The 17,358-nt window shown below is 33.7% G+C and overlaps 1 protein-coding gene across 3 annotated transcripts in view; it reads left to right on the forward strand.

Moving 5' to 3' along the window:
• The window catches only part of LOC128991313 (transcriptional regulator ATRX homolog), a 94,554-nt gene that overhangs the window by 12,276 nt on the left and 64,920 nt on the right, over positions 1–17,358 (forward strand). For 2 of the 3 annotated variants that reach the window (XM_054414115.1, XM_054414116.1), the window contains exons 4-8: positions 1,871–1,999; positions 2,398–2,540; positions 4,416–4,524; positions 6,253–7,659; positions 9,081–9,175. In XM_054414115.1, coding sequence (XP_054270090.1) covers positions 1,871–1,999; positions 2,398–2,540; positions 4,416–4,524; positions 6,253–7,659; positions 9,081–9,175 — 1,883 coding nt within the window. The remainder of the gene's footprint in view (positions 1–1,870; positions 2,000–2,397; positions 2,541–4,415; positions 4,525–6,252; positions 7,660–9,080; positions 9,176–17,358) is intronic. The other variant, XM_054414117.1, reaches the window with a different exon arrangement.

Consider the following 17,358-nt stretch of genomic DNA (forward strand, 5'->3'; position numbering starts at 1 on the left):
ATGTCAATTATATATTTTTTAATATATAATTTTACTTTTTACTTTGTCTCTTCACCTTTTTGGATCCAAACCAATCATGTTCTTTTTGATTAATACGATTCATAAAACAAAAATATTTTAACAACAAGAATAATCACGTGTTTTTATTTATTTATTTATACAAAATGGAATAAAATATTCATAGTAGTTACAATATACATATTTAATCGACTTGCTAGTTGTTTTGTTGTCATTCAAGATAGCGCTGTTCTGTTATGAAAGACAATCTGATTGGCTCAGTCTGCACTGCATATCTCGTCAGGCCTTCAATCATATCCTTTTATTTCTTGCATCTTAATTTAGTTCAGTTCAGTTCTTATCGTGATTATCTACTATTTGATGTCTTGACAATTCTCAATGTTTTTAGACATATTAAAATAATATTGTGTTTATTTAAAAATTGACTGAACATTATTATTATTATGCACTTTTTGAAGAAAAATGTTTAATAATTTATTTTTTTGATAATGTTCAGAATTCAGAATTATGTTTGAAATTCCAGATAGGGTTAGTTGCAAAACATCTTTTGCTGAAAATAAAATCATAACACTCTCTAATATTTTCATTTTTTACAATTTAGTTTCCGTTAAAGAGAATCTGAATAAATTTGTTCCTTGCAACTCAATCCATGGGTATATCACCAGACAATCAAAAGATTTATATATTCCTCAAGCCAGGCTATCAAAATTTATCAAAAGTTATAAATACTTGCAAATAAAACTATTTAATAAACTTCCAATATATTTTAGAAATCAGGAAAGTATTCATTTGTATAGGTCAAAATGATCAGATTGGCTTACAAGTCGTGCTTTTTATTCAGTTGATGAGTTTTTGCAGAATGAAGATTTTTTAACGCTTAAATGTGAGGCCAAGTAGTCTTGATGATTCTTTGTTCTTGTTATGGTCTTTTCCCTGTTAATTTTAAAGTTTTTATTATTACTGATGCTTTATCCTTTTAACTTTATTTTAACATTTTCTGTAGAATATTTAATATTTTATTTAACATATGTAACAAAACATGTTGACCTTGTCTATTGTAATGTTTATATTACCAAACGACAATAAAGATTTATTATTATTATTATTATAAGGTGACGCTAGGAAAAGCTCGGCTCGAAAAAGCTCGAGCTCGAAAATATTTTAAAAAGCTCGGCTCGGCTCGGCTCGAGGTTGAAAATCACTATTCGCACACCCCTAATTTGAAAGCGTGTTTTATTTGAGCAATTATAATATAGGTACCGGTATATAAAGTTAATTCAACTCGCAGCTTTAAAAGTCAGTTAATCTGTTTCAATTTTCAATCCTCTCGTCCTATTATGTCCTATTCGCATAGTTATTTGATTTTAATATTGTAGCCTAAAGCACAGAAAACATACTACTATAACCCAGAATGCCAACCGCATGGTAAAAAGCATTAAGTGTTTTGAGAGAGCTTTGCCTGTCAATCGTAGGCAGCGCCACCAGCGTTGCTATGCTGAGTGCATGGCAACGCTGGTGGCGCTGCCTACGATTGACAGGCAAAGCTCTCTCAAAACACTTAATGCTTTTTACCATGCGGTTGGCATTCTGGGTTATAGTAATATGTTTTCTGTGCCTAAAGTTAATATGAACTCAAAAAATAAAACAAAATAAATGTTGTAATTTCATTTTATAGTTGTGTTACTGTACTTAATTTTTTAGTGAGTGAAAAAGAAATTCAGTGAAACATTAATTATTCAAGACACAAACTATATATCACATTGTTATGTTAAGGTAATCATGAAATTGCATGTTAAAAAGTGTTCAGTCAGTACCTAAACACAGCTTTAGTCAGATAGAACAACTGTTTCAGGCTTGTTACAATTTCTACGGTGATGGTTGTTTCTCCGCTGATGAGGATGGAGATGACAAGTATTGCAGATGGTGTGGTCAAGGTGGCACTCTCTATTTGTGTTCAAAGTGCAACTGCGGTTTCTGCCAGGTAACTATCTAAGAATTAGATACTCTACTAACCCATGGAGCGAGCTACTCCCTACAGTGACCCTCTAGCCTAGCCTGAAGTAATGTCAAAAACAATTCCAGGCTAGAGCCTAGCATCCTAGGCTAGTTACTTTACTTCTGATTTTATTCTGTTAAGTTTCTTCAGATTACCTTTTACCATAGAATGATAGTGATATAGGCATGATGTAAAATCTAAAGACTGTTTATATGTCTGTTTCTTGTCTGTGTTTCAGTGCATACATACCGTAATCTATTTACTTCATATTTAATAACAAATATTGACATTTCAATGACATTTTAAAGCCTCGAACTTGGGAATTCAACTTTAAACTCAACTGATTTGTCAATTTGAGAACTCAAAGAGAAATTCTGTTTCAGAAATGCACGAAACAAAATTTAAAGGCGTCAGTTCTTGCCGAGTTGGAAAACGATGATTGGAAATGCTACATCTGCAATCCTCGGCCTCTCTTCGGCTGTAGAACGATTTGTTGGGGAGCCCAGCAACTCAACAAAATTGGAAAGTAAGGGAAATTTAACCATGTGATAATATTATTAATAATTAAGAATCCAAGATATTTAGTTTTTATAACTGAATTAGACCCCCTTTGGACCAACTGTAGCCAATCTTTTACTTTAAAATACTCTGTTAAACGAGCCACAGAATGTGTTATAGTCTAAAATTCTATTTCCTCTCGTACTGGTTGTTATTTTGATAGTTGATATGACCTAAAACAAAAGGTGCTAAATTTACAATAAGTTGTCATTTCAGTTGTTTGGTTTAAAGGTAAGTCTGTAATAGAGACGCCAAGTTGAGGGTAAGTTAATGTTGAGGGTATTTCAAAGGGTTAATATGGGTAATTTATTTAATGGCAAGAAAATTTATCATGGCATGGTGTTTTATTTATCAATAACAGTAGTAGAACTTTATCCACAAGTTTACAAACTTCAGTAGGCCTACCTCATTGCTGACAAGGGGACTTAACACGTTCAATGCGGGTGACGAGTAATCTCGTCATCGCTGGTGCTGCCAAGCGTCACGCGACGAGTATACTCGTCAAAGCACCACTACAAAATTATTGCCTCGATATGAGCTGAGCCGTCAACAGAAGATGTTTTTCATCGCGCTATATTAAGTAGTCCTTTGTGTTTCCTCGGACGGCGTTGTTCCCGTGGTGCACGGTTTTTGTTATTTGTGTGTATATTTTTGTGTTTTAGTGTGTTATATGACGCAAGTGTTGTGCAATAGTGAATATAGCTAATTCTTCACGGATTGATGATTTTTTCACTGAAGATGAACTAGGAGATACGGACAACAACTGTTTACAACACAAACTAAGGATTAATTTTTGGTTTTACATGGCAGCAGGACGGGTGCGGCGCATAACGAGTATTCCTGTCACCAAAGCTGACGACCACCATCCAAAACAACATTTGGGAAGTTAATTTGAGTTTTCATATTTAGCCATACGATAGCTAGCCAATTTCGGTGTCACATTGAACGTGTTAAGTGATTTTCTACTAAATAAATCGTCACATTACAATTCTACCAACTGCCATACCTAAAACAGTTAATAAATGTAGCCTATCTATCTATGAATAAGAAATACTTCGCCTAATTAATTTCCACGTCCCTCGACACTTCAGGCATATTCAACTCTTCAACAAAGCTTCCTTTTCTACAAACTACGCCTTCCACAGTACAATTCCACGGCTCCACAGGCTTGGAAATCAAGCATGCCAACATGTTGATATGTTCACCTGCAAACTAAAAGCTATTAAAAATATCCTAGTTTAAGCTGTTATTGTTATGTGGTCGATGAGAATGTGTCCTGAGGTCACTGTCTGGATTTTGCTGCCTTGTTTGTTTGTTACACTTTCACAAATATTTATTGCAATGTTAACATTTTTTCACTCAGTTTACGTCACCGTTATTATAATTGTCATGGTTTTTTTGTCTTGTCTGTCAAATATATTTATATTTTTGCTCGTTACTGTTATTATATTAAAATATTTATCAATTGTTATCTAGATTTGGTTACTGGTATTGTTATTTTTCTGAAAATATTTATGCATGTTACTATTGTCTAGCAATTAAGATGAATCTGTATCTGGCTTATATATGTTTAGAAGTATTTATATTGTAACTTGAATCTCATGTATCATTGACTGTAAAAATGGTGTTTACCGTATAAATAAATAAATAAATAAATAGAACAAAACTTAAACTATTCAATTACCATACAATATAGGTCTAAACTTTTGCAAAATGCAGTTTAAAAGAATTGTAGACATAGATTGTAACTTAAATCTACAAACTACATTGCACTTGCCTATAAAACTTTAAAAATGTTTTTAAATTTTCAAATCAATACTGTAGTTGTGATTTTAATTTACAGAGAAAAAGAAGCAGAAAGGTTAAAAAAGATCAAAGAAAGGCTAGAAAAAATGGAAGCTAAACAGAAACAACCAAAAGAAAGAAGATCGAGAAAAGCATCATCAAGTGAGGTATGTTCATTCTTAAGATTATTTTGGTTTTTTGATTTTTCAGTTTTACATTTTTGGAATCATTCGGCTCTCTTGAGTATTAAAATATTAAGTTTTTATTGTATTAAAAATTGTTGATTTTCTAGCTTCTATTAAAATTTAAAAACGTAAACCTTACCTTTGTAGAGCTTTTAATATTGTCGAGTTTAAAAGATTTACAATAAAACTGAATGGAAAAATAAAAAGTAATATATAAAACATAGGATAATAGATTGGTGTTACTTTTTAACTCTGTTTAGGTCAATAAGATCAAAATGCAGTCTGTACCTATTTCAGTTATTTGACAACAGACAGATTGAATCTGGACCGACTGATAACTTTGATTTTTGAGCAGTTTCGAGTTTAAACTTAAAGATCAAATTCAAAACTGAAACTTTGGCTCAGTGGTTTTGATATTCAAGTTTTGGTTTTGACACATCATTAATGTATAACGTGTATTAAGTAAACAAAGTTTTCCTACGGCCGTTTTTGAAACTATCCGTTTCAGTTCAGTTCTTAGAATTGAAAAGATTCACTTTTTTTAATAAATTAACAGCATTGTTTACTTACTCAACAGCATTTTTTTTTTTTTTTACTTAACACTACGGGTAACGGACTAATGAGGTTCAAGGATTGAGAGAAAAGTAAGTAAAATTGTAATGCTTCGAACTTCAATTAAAAATTGCCAGAACACTGCTACTAAGTTTTATGTAAAATACCCCCGCCGCAGCAAACCTGCCGTCTAAGCGAATTTCCATTTGGCTGAATTGATTTTCAATTGATCTATTTAAATAACATTAGGTTTAAGGAGTACCTAGGTTTGCCGCTACAAGGAAACTAATAAAGTGTGTGTTTTAAGTAAAATAATTATTGCTTAGCATAAAATGGATATATTTGCCAAGTTTGATCAAAAGATATCCATAAACAAGCAAACTACAACATTTTACAATATTCTCCATAAGAATAACATGGGAATTTTAAATTTACCATTTTTTTAGTTTTCTCCGCAACCAATAACCGTACAAAAACACTTTGATATACTGAATTGTTTGTTTTTTAAAGCTCTTTAAGAAGGTTTAGAGAAAAATTGGGAAATTTTGTGTTATGAGGGTCAAAAGTGAGAAAAACCAATTTTTACCCCATAAAACCCTGTTCCCATGGTCCGATCATGCTGGATCGCGAACTCATTCAAGTTTATCCTGCCTTACACCTTCAAACCAAATTTCATCGAAATCAGATAAAAATTACTCAAGTTATCGTGTTCACGGACACACATATATATATAACAGATTTATAATATTAGTAAGATATATATAGTATATAATATATACATACATAAAAATTTGAACGAATGGTGTTTTTGGCCTCTGGGGACACCAAAATGAAAAAGTAAATCGGTCCCAGGCCTAAGTCTTACCATGAGACCTACGGTAATAGCTACTTCCCTATAGGGAAATTCGCTAAAACATAAATTTTCCTTTATTGAGAAAATGCCAATGTTAAGTTCTCATTGGCCCATATATTTTATGAGAAGTAAACCACAGTGTTATTCTTTGATTTTGAGAAGATCATCAAATTTAAACAATCAGTAGCATTTTATTTGCCATTTCCTGTCTAAAATAATAACAGTTGTTTTAGATTTTAAAAACAAGAATGTTTCTAATTGTTGTAGGCCTACTCTTTTATCTAATTATTTCCATTTTGCTTCAGGATGAAGGAACAAGAAAAAAGAGAAAGAAAAGTTCCGATGAAGACAGTTTATCGCCGCCAGAGGTTATCTCGGCACCTAAAAAGAGAAAGCTCGAAAATAGAGAAAAAAGAGCGAGTAGAAGTATGAACGGTAGCACAAGAAGAAGAAAAGACTCAAGCTCAGATTCAGATGTGGAAGAAGATAAAAAAGTTACTAGGAAATCTAGAAGCAGTATTAGAAAGGAAAAGATTGTTGAGTCTAGCTCTGAAGATGAGTCTGACCACAAAAGAAAAAAAGAAAAGCTTAAGAAGAAAGGTAAAAAGAAAGACGATTCTGATGAATCTGATACTGGTAGGAGAAAACCAAAAAGAGGATCAACAAAAAAGAAAAAGAATTCAGACAGCAGCTCATCTGAAGATGAAAAATCAATTAAGAAAAATAAGTCTGTCAAAAAGAGGGATGATTCATCAGATTCATCAACTGGGACAAAAAAGAAGAAGCAAATTAAGAATAAGAAAAACCATTCATCAAGTGAAGATTCTTCTGACGAAAGAAAAAAGAAGCATAAGAAAATCATCAAGAAAAAAGAATCTAGTTCTAGTGAAGAAGGCGAATCATCTAGGAGTCCCAAAAAAACAAAGGCTAAACCAGTAAAAGATGTAAACAAGAAACAAAAACCTGCTGATTCAGATAATGAATCGCCTAAAGTAAAAAAATCAACAACTGATACCGAAGATGTTATTTCTCAGTCAGCAGAAGATGTACTTGTAAAGAAAAGAATCAAAGTTGCAATTTTGTGGCTAAGCGCAATGGTCAAAGACATTTCTGAACTCGGTACACTTATATCTTTACGAGCAGCAAAGTTTAGTAAAAAGAAAATAAATACTGAAAATTTGAAAACTTATGAGGATGTCTTGGAATGTGTAAGTAAAATCAAACAGCTTATTAATGGTGTTCATCAAAATTATGATCACATAGAAAAGACTCTTAATTCACATTTAAAACCATGGAAAATTATGACTGGCTTAGAAGATGCTGAAAGTGAAAAAAATGCTAATGCAGAAGGTTCTATGGTGATTGATGAAAAGGATTCTACAACAAATGAATCTGCTGTCAAACCTCTTGAAAACAAATCTCAAACAAATGGTACGATGAAAGAGTCAAAGGAAGAAAGTTCCATCGATAAAAATGATGAAACTCTAAACAATTGGAGCGATGACTCTGATGACCAAAATGAAACAAGAGCCTTGATTTCAAAGGCAAACGAATCTTTAGAGAAAGCTCAAATTGAAGATAATCTATCTGACACCAATAAAAACAGTCCTGAAGACAAAAAGAGTGAGAGTAAAAAAGTGGAGAGCGAGGATGAATCTAGTCCAAAATGTGATGCATCAGAAAAGCCCAGCAACGAATCTAAGGTTGAAACGGTAATTGTATTTCTTACTTTTACTAATCATATTGCCCGATAGCATAGCCTCCTCTCACACAAGGTTGCAGCGTTGGTGTGTTGCAACTTCGCACCAGCCGGCCTATTGCCAATGAAATAACACTAATATAAACATAAACATTGCACAGACGTTCCATTATCCATTAGTTCAACAGGTCTTTCAGGAGGACAGGACTATGGTGTTGCCACTTTTGACTTTTCACAGCCTTGTATTAGAGGAGGCTACGCTGATAGTTATATACTTGTAGACATAACAGTAATGGCTAAAGACTTTTTCTTGATATCTTATTTTTCCATTTTGTTTAAGTTATTCAGTACAATAAAACTCTTTAACTAAACTAACTCCAGCCATCCGAATCACTTACCGGTACAGTAAGAATTTTTAGACCTAAAACTACAGTAATAAGATGTATAAAATAACAAAGAATTGTTACTAAGAAGGTAGAAGCCAAGATCACGGCAAAAATTCTGATAATCTCCCGCGACTGTTTAGACATTATCATCTCCCTTGGTCATGGAAACGCCATCGTCATTGTGCGCGATCAAGTCAATAGCGGTTTTCGGTCGCTCAATTATTGAAGCATTTTAGGTTTTGTGCATTTTAGGTGTTTTTATTGATGACATTCCAGTAATCCAGCATTTTAACTTATACAGTAGACTCTCTTAACCGGACTTGATCGGCAGGAAGTGGGCGGTACTGAAACGACTGTTCTCGGAGGAAAGATTTGAGACCAGTGATCACGTGTCTAATACAGTGCTCTCCTAAATTGAAATCAAATATGTATACAGTATGCATTTAAATGGTCCGTTTTAACGAGTTTTTGGGGATGTCATTTGGACTGGCCTCGGTCCCGGGGAGCCTGGATAAGAGGGAGTCTACTGAATGGCAGTTCACGGTCCTATATCTCGGATTACTGAGGGTCTACTGTAACTTAAAATCAAATCAAATGATCTTTGTTCACTTTATACAATTTGTATAGGCACAAAAATGAATAGTATCAAGAACTTGTAAAGAACACTTATTTGTGAGTGTGAGTAATATAAAGTGTAAAACTTTTTTTATTTACCAATAGTAAAAAATGCATACAGTAACAATAAATGGTATTAGCAATCTGACACATACTTTCTCCCATAAGCTTTTCAATAACCTTTATCATGGGTAAGCGGTGTACCATGAACTGCCAAAGTTCAATACCAAGCTCTCAAAACAGATTAGATGTGGTGCTGTGACATTCAGGGAAGATATAATAAATCATGTTAAATCTTAATGTGAATTCAAACTGATTTTTCTTTTGTGGAATATGATAATTCCTACTAGCAAAGCTCAGTGACAAGGCAGTATACCTTAAACAACAACAAAATACTCATTAGATTTTCAAATACATATTTTCTATGTTTTAGCAAAAAAAAGATCCAACTAAGGAAAGTGAAGAGTCAAGCGAGGATCCAGAAAAGTCAAATGAAACTAAAAAGGATTCAGAAAAGGAGGAAGAAAGGTAATACAAAATTACTAAAATTTATGTGGATATTACATATTTACAATTTATGTGGATAGGTAGTCATCTACATTGTAAATGAGATTGAAAAGAGAAATTCAATAGTGAAATATTTGTTTGTCCTTAAATAAAGACTGTTGCTACTTGTTTGTGTATTTTGTTTAGTTGTGATTTTAGTGGGGTTGTGTCAACTACATAGTGTTGGGATAGGCAGGTCTACACAACGGGAACTGTAAAAACTATAGGGGAATTTATGGATGCGTGAGTTTTTGGGAATTATGCAGGAATTTCCTCAATATTACGATGTTGAAATAATTACTGTAGCTGCACAAGTGACAGTAGACAATTATCAACAAAACACAGTGGTTAACCGTTCATATTGAGCTATCTATATAAATAATATTAGAGTTTTGTCTGTACATTGATCAGAATTATATATATATTTGATTTGTTTATATGTTGCACTCAGCATAGCAACGCTGGTGGCGCTGCCTACGATTGACAGGCAAAGCTCTCTCAAAACACTTAATGCTTTTTACCATGCGGTTGGCATTCTGGGTTATAGTAGTATGTTTTCTGTGCTTTAGGCTACAATATTAAAATCGAATAACTATGTGAATAGGACATAATAGGACGAGAGGATTGAAAATTGAAACAGATTAACTGACTTTTCAAGCTGCGAGATAAATTAACTTTATATACCGGTACCTATATTATAATTGCTCAAATAAAACACGCTTTCAAATACAGTCCAACCTCAGTATAACGAATCTGAAGGGACCGAACTGAATATTCGTTATATCAAGGATTTCGTTAAAACGGGGTTCGTTATATAGAGGTTAGGTTTGCAGGAATTTCGCTAAGTCGAGGTTCAGAACCAGCGTCGGTCAATATAGGTCGGGATTTGACCACATTAAAATACAATTAAAGTAGCATAGGCTACAATACTTTACAGTACAGTGTTTACATTGTACAGTAGAACCTAAATTATTCGGCATAATAAAGGGGAGAGATCTTGAATATTGCGCAATCATGACAATGGCATTGACCTTGGTATAAATGGTATAGGTTAAAAGCTGTAAGTTTAAAATCACAGCTTGTTCTAATCCTCCTAAAACCTAGCCAAACACTGTATTAGGTAGTCATAAACCATGTAAAGAACAAAACAAAACAGTAGAAAGTTTTGTAAGCTACTGCCCGCGATAGGCCGGTAGGCTACTTACGGTACAGTACTGATTTATCACAACAGAGGAATGTCAATAATAATCATTAACTATAGCATTGGTGTTGCTAGTTGAAACAAATCGTATTGAAAACAATAAATTATAAGTCATTATAAAAGTGTATAATCATAGCCAACTTAAGGATAATAAAAACACTCGTAAAAGGAATGTTAAAATAACGATGTTACTATTCTTTCTCTTTGGTTTGTGTTCGCCATAGTTATCCCATATCGCCCTATCACAGCTTACTAAACATTACGTCATCAGTCCTCAGAGAATGAACTCAGTTCTCAGTTGCAACATAGCGCGCGCAGTGACAGCAGACAAAGATGTAAAACGGAGCAGACGAATGTTAGCGCAAGCGATGACGTGACCTTTCCATTTAATTTGATAAAGAAACAGATTTTCCCAAAACAATAACTGGGTGGGGGATATGTTATATCGAGGGAAAGACGTAGACAATTCGTTATGCAGAGGTTAAATTCGCAATGTAGAGGTTCTGACAATGACAAATTCGTTATATTGAGGTGTCTTATTTTAGCCGAAATCACGAAAAATTCGTTAAATCAAGGTCGTTGTTATGGTTTGTTCGTTATGTAGAGGTAAAATATACATTTTGTCTTATGGAGAGTTCTAGGGGATTAAAAAAAAATTCGTTATATCAAGGAATTCGTTATATCGAGGTTCGTTATATCAAGGTTAGACTGTATAGCCCTACTCTTCAATTCTTTACCCAACCAAACACAAGATTAAACAAGTTCAGTCAAATAATTGACAGCTATGAATTTGTTAACCCTCCCAGTGTCAAACATCGATGCATCGATGGTAATGACACGCTCTGGGGTGTCAAGCGTGGATGCATCGATGGTAGTGCAGACGGTTACATATTGTCTTTTAACTCAGTCAATTTCAGTCCGATTTGGACTGGATTGATATCACTGTAAACAGCAGAAAACTGGCTTTCTTCTGGTGTCTGTTTCACAACCTTACTTTTGTTTGTCTGTTTCCAGATGTTTTGAGACAAAGACAATGTTTTGGTTGCCGTGTTGCGTGTTGTTGTTGTTTACAATTTGTTTGTTACTATATTTTATTTATTGAAAACTGATTTTTATCTGTTTATACTACATATTTAGATGTACAAAATAATCAGTGATGACTAACTTGTTGGTTTGATGTGTTTGAAGTAATATATTTGAAGGTTATGTGTAATGGCAGTAAAGTCATTGTAATAGGCCTAGTGAGTGATTTTGCTACTATTCCTCGATCAAATTTATGACTCTTGGCTGTCCTAAAAATTAAGTTAACCATACTAAAGTTCATATTTTCTTTTTCGCTAAAATATTTAGAAATAAATGGCTATTTCAGATTTTTCATTTAGTTACAATTACTCATAAAAATAGGGGCACGAACATTTTTTTCATATTTTTATTTTGTATTTTTTATCCTTCTAAGTACTTTTAGCGAATTTCCCTATAGGGAAGTAGCTATTACCGTAGGTCTCATGGTAAGACCTAAGCCCGGGACCGATTTACTTTTTCATTTTGATGTCCCCAGAGGCCAAAAACACCATTCGTTCAAATTTTTATATATCTATATATAGAGATATATATATATATATATATATATATGTCCATCCGCACGATAACTTGAGTAATTTTTGTCCGATTTTCATAAAATTTGGTTTAAAGGTGTAAGGCGGGATAAACTTGAATGAGTTCGCGAACCAGCATGATCGGACTATGGGAACGGGTGTTTATGGGGGGTTTTATGGGGTAAAAATAGGTTTTTCCCATTTTTGACCATAAAAACACAAAATTTCACAATTTCTTTTTAAACCATTTTGTAGAGCTTAAAAAAACAAATAATTTAGTATATTGAAGCGTTATAATGCGCCTAACTGTTACGGAGAAAATTCAAAAAAATTGTAATTTTAAATTCCCATGTTATTCTTATGGAGAATAAGTCAACTGTTGTAGTTTGCTTGTTTATGAACATATTTTGATCAAATTTGGAAAATACATTTTGTACTAAACCACAGTACTTTTTAACATTTTACATTTAAAAAAATTTTTACCCTCCCTGTTGCAGCAAACCTAAGTACTCACTAAACTAATTCTGTTTAAATAGGGAATAAGTGTGATATTTTTAAGGAGACATTTTAGTTTAAATCCAATCAGGCAAATGGAAATTCGCTAAGTCTGCAGGTTTGCTGCGGCGGGGTATTTTATGATAAAATAGTTATAAAAATCAAATTATTTGTGCTGAATCATAATGTGCATATATTTAGCTGCACAAAAATATATAACAAGGTATAGTTATTTTACAAAGTAGATTTGTTACATTTAATAAATATTACTGTAAAATGCCCAAAAATCGTCTGACACCACACAAAAAATGACCGACACCAGGAGGGTTAAGGTACAATACTGTACAAATTTTAAGATTAAAATCCTAACCAATAATTATTATAACATTCGGTCATTTACTGGATCACAACTTTGGGTATTCCAGATTAAGAGCTTGTTAGGAAATAAAAAAATCATCAGAAATCATGAGGATACACCATGACCAGCATTTGACAGTGATTTAAATGTCATGCTAATTTACATGATGAAAAGTGGTAATTCACCAGAACAAAATATATTTTAATGATCCTGAAATGGTTATTTTTATTGCACATCTTTATCCTGAAAGTCGTGAATGAGTTATTTGGTGAAAAGGTTTACAATTTTAAATTTGCTAATTATATGCGGTCTTTTACTGGTGCAATAATTTATGGACATACAGTAGAACCCCTCATATTAGACCACGACGGGACCAGGCCAGGGTCAGAACGGCGAAATGGTTGGATATCGGAAGAAGCATAACTCGCGGTCTCGGCAATACTAACTGGTAATCGTCGCCTTTCAGCATGTCTTTAATCGTCTCCTGCAACCTGTAAGCTTAGTTTTCCTTGACTATGGCACATCTTATGAGCATATCTTGTGGTCGTGGCGACACCAATAATCATCTTCCCTCCATGGCAACACCTGTGAGCGTATTTTAATATATAGCATATCCGCAGACATAGGTAATTGCCTCCCGCGACCACGGTAACACCGGTGTGCTTGTCTTGCAGTCTCAGTGACAACCATGATCACATTTCGCAGTCTCAGCGTTAGCGGTGATCCTCTGCTGTGATTATGGCAACACCTGTATTTGCCGTTCGGTTAACCAAACGTGCCCGGCGTTATTTCCCCATTCCGGAAAGAAGTAGACGGTCGGATATCCCAAGGAGTTGCTTATGTCAAGGCCATATACGATGGGTTTTACTTTAATGATTTTGTTGGAGTTACAACATCATCCAATTTACTTATTACCTGTTTTATAAAATCATATGTTATATATCTAGTTTTGTTATGATAAAAAAGTAAATAAAAGTTATTATTGTGTGAGTGTTATTAAAGAATAGTTGATTCAATTTTAACAGATTATGAGACTTAATTAAGTGAGGAATATGGAAAGAAATATGAGTAATCACATTGAACTTTTGAACAGAAATAATTATGACACATGGAAAATGCAGATGGAAGCAATTTTAGTTAAAAATGATTTACTTGGGTATGTGTTAGGAACCATTAAAAGGCCTCTAGAAGAAGGTGAAAGAATGACTGCTTGGCTAATCACTGATGCAAAGGCAAAGGCAGATATAATCCTCTCTATCAGCCCAAGCGAATTAAAGCAAGTGAAAGGATGTAACACTTCAGCAGAGATATGGGAAAAATTAAAAGGCATTTATGATTCCAGTGGACCAGCAAGGAAAGCCTTTTTGTTAAAGAAGCTAATTTTGGCAAAACTGACACCTGATTATGATGTCAGAGATTACATGAATATGTTTTTTGATGTAGTGGACAAATTAAAAGGAATGGAAATCGATATTAATGAGGATCTTTTGACAATTATTCTTTTGTATTCCCTGTCAGATGAATTTGAAAACTTTAGAATTGCTATTGAAACTAGAGATGCACTGCCTTCTCCTGAAACTTTAAAAATAAAAATTGTAGAAGAGTGGGAAGCGAGAAAAGAACATGGTAAGAAAGAGAGTAGTAACTCTCTGAAAGATGGTAGTAAGGGTAGTACTCTGCTAGGAAAATTTCAGAACAAAGTTAGATTTCAACCAGGAAGATTTTCAAAAGACTCTTATAGAAATAGAACGGAATCAGTTGATTTCCGTTTCGATGCTTTATTTGTAAAGCGATCGGGCATAAAGCAAAATTTTGTCCCAAAGCAAATAAAAATCAACAAAACGTAGCGATTGCTAAACTAGAAGAAGTAGGACTTAATTCTTCTGTACAAGATGACAGTTATTTTGGAAACTTGTCAATGAAAGATATACTGTGGTGTTTGGACAGTGGATGCACTTCACATATGACTCATGTGAACAGTAAATTTACCAAGTACAAGCCTGCAAATGGAAGAAGTATATCTCTTGCCAACAATTCATCAACTGATGCAAGAGGGGTTGGAACAGTTAATATGAACATTTTAAATGGGAGTACAAATCTAAGCGTTAATTTGTATGACACTTTGTATGTACCAGAACTTCGAACAAACCTGATGTCTGTAGCTAAAATTACTGACCATGGGTATCAAGTTTTGTTTAAAAAAGATGCTGCTTTGATAATAGATCAGAATGGACAGACAAAGATCCATGCGAATAGGTTAAATGGACTTTATTACGTACAAGAGAGTAGTGAAGAAATGAATATAAGCTGTGAAAAATCAAGTCTATTGTCTTGGCACCAACATTTTGGACACTTGAACTTTGGAGACTTGAAAAGAATAATCAATTTAAATATGGTTAAAGGTATTAAAGTGAACACAAAAGAGCTTATTCCACAATGTGAGGTGTGTATTCAAGGAAAATTTACAAAAAGACCCTTTCCTAAAAGTGAAAGAACATCTGAAGTGTTGGACATTATTCACTCTGACATCTGTGGACTAATGAAAACTGAGTCACATGGAAAATCTCAATATTTCATTACTTTTATTGATGATAGCTCAAGATGGGTTGAAGTTTACTTTTTGAAGAAGAAAAGTGATGCATTAGATTCTTTCAAAAAGTACAAGAACAAAGTAGAAAATTTTACTGGAAGAAAAATTAAATATCTTCAAACAGACAATGGAGGAGAGTATGTTAACAGAGAGTTCGATGGATTTTTAAATTGTAATGGTATTCAGAGAAGATTAACATGTAGCGGAACGCCTCAACAAAACGGAGTGGCTGAACGGATGAATCGTACATTAAACGACATGGCAAGATGTTTGCTCATTGAAGCAAATCTTCCTCAAACGTTTTGGGCAGAAGCAGTTGCAACAGCAGCTCATGTTAGGAATAGATGCCCATCAGATGCAATTGATGGTGTATTACCATATCATAGATGGTATAGGAAAATTCCAAATGTTTCATATCTAAAAAAAGTTTGGTTGTAAAGGTTTTATCCTAGACAAGACAAATGACAAGTTTCAATCAAGAGCAAAAGAAGGGATATTTGTTGGTTACTCAGATGTATCAAAGGGCTGGAGGATGTGGTTACCCGAAGATAGGAAAATCATTACAACTCGAGATGTAGTTTTTGACACATCTTCCTTTCCACATGTCGATGCAAATCATACTAATTCGAGCTTTAGGGTATTGCCTGTAGACAGTTTACTCCAAAGACATGAAAAGGTCCAAGAAAATCAAAGAAGTGTTCAAGTTGATCAACCAAAAGGTACTGATGAGAAAAATGTACTTGATGATAGGCAAACATCAACAAATGAAACTAAAGAACATATGTCAAATGAAATGGAAGAGATTGAACATGACGAGCCATATATGATTGATGGGGATAATAATGGAGATGATCACCAGAACAATGATATTAACTTGAAAATAAGAAAATCTGAAAGAAAAACAAAAGGTGTTCCTCCTAACAGACTATCATTAATAGCTCAAGGAAATGTGATTGAACCAAAATCTTGGAAACAATTGGAGAAATTGTCTGAACCTGAGAAAAAAACAATGGGTTGTAGCAGCTCAAGAAGAAATTGAAGCCTTATTAAAAAATGATACATGGGACTTGTAGATTTACCTCCACAGAAAACAGCAGTTGGATGTAAATGGATATTTAAAGCAAAGTATGGAGATGACGGTATGGTTGAGCGCTATAAGGCACGTTTAGTAGCCAAAGGTTACTCACAGAAATATGGAGAAGACTATGATGAAATATTTGCTCCTGTTGTTAATTCAACAACAGTAAGAATTTTACTAACCATAGCAGCGACAAAAGATCTGACTGTGCATCATTTTGATGTAAAAACAGCCATTTTGATGGAAAGTTAGAAGAAGAAATATATATGCAACAGGCCGAAGGTTTTGTGAAATCTGATAATGAAGATAAAGTTTATAAATTGAAGAAATCAATTTATGGGCTAAAACAAGCAGCTCGGGCCTGGAATGAAACACTGAATACAACAATGATGAGCATGGGATTTGAAAAAAGCAATTCTGACCCTTGTTTATATACGAGTAATACTGATGGAAATTATACATATGTAGTGGTTCATGTTGATGACATTTTGTGTGTTGGATCAATTGAAAATGTAAAGAAAACATTTCAAAAACTGACACAATGCTTTGAAATGAGCAACTTAGGAGTTGTTCACAACTACTTAGGAGTTGAAATTGATAAGATGGATGGAGACTTTTACATTCACCAAAGAAGAAAAATAAATAAAGTCATAATTGAACATGGACTGGAAAACAGTAAACCAGCAAGAACACCAATGGAAGTTGGATTTATCAACTCAACAGCTATGTCACCAGATCTGCCAGATAACAAAATGTACAGGAAGGCAATAGGATCACTTCTTTATCTTGCAGTGACATCAAGACCGGATATTTTGTCAGCTGTTGGAATTCTAGCTAGAAGAGTTGAA

The sequence above is a fragment of the Macrosteles quadrilineatus genome, unplaced genomic scaffold (genome assembly GCF_028750875.1).
Source record: "Macrosteles quadrilineatus isolate MER2022 unplaced genomic scaffold, UCM_ALF_1.0 Scaffold_4__1_contigs__length_99947679, whole genome shotgun sequence".
NCBI classification, from domain to species: Eukaryota; Metazoa; Arthropoda; class Insecta; order Hemiptera; family Cicadellidae; genus Macrosteles; species Macrosteles quadrilineatus.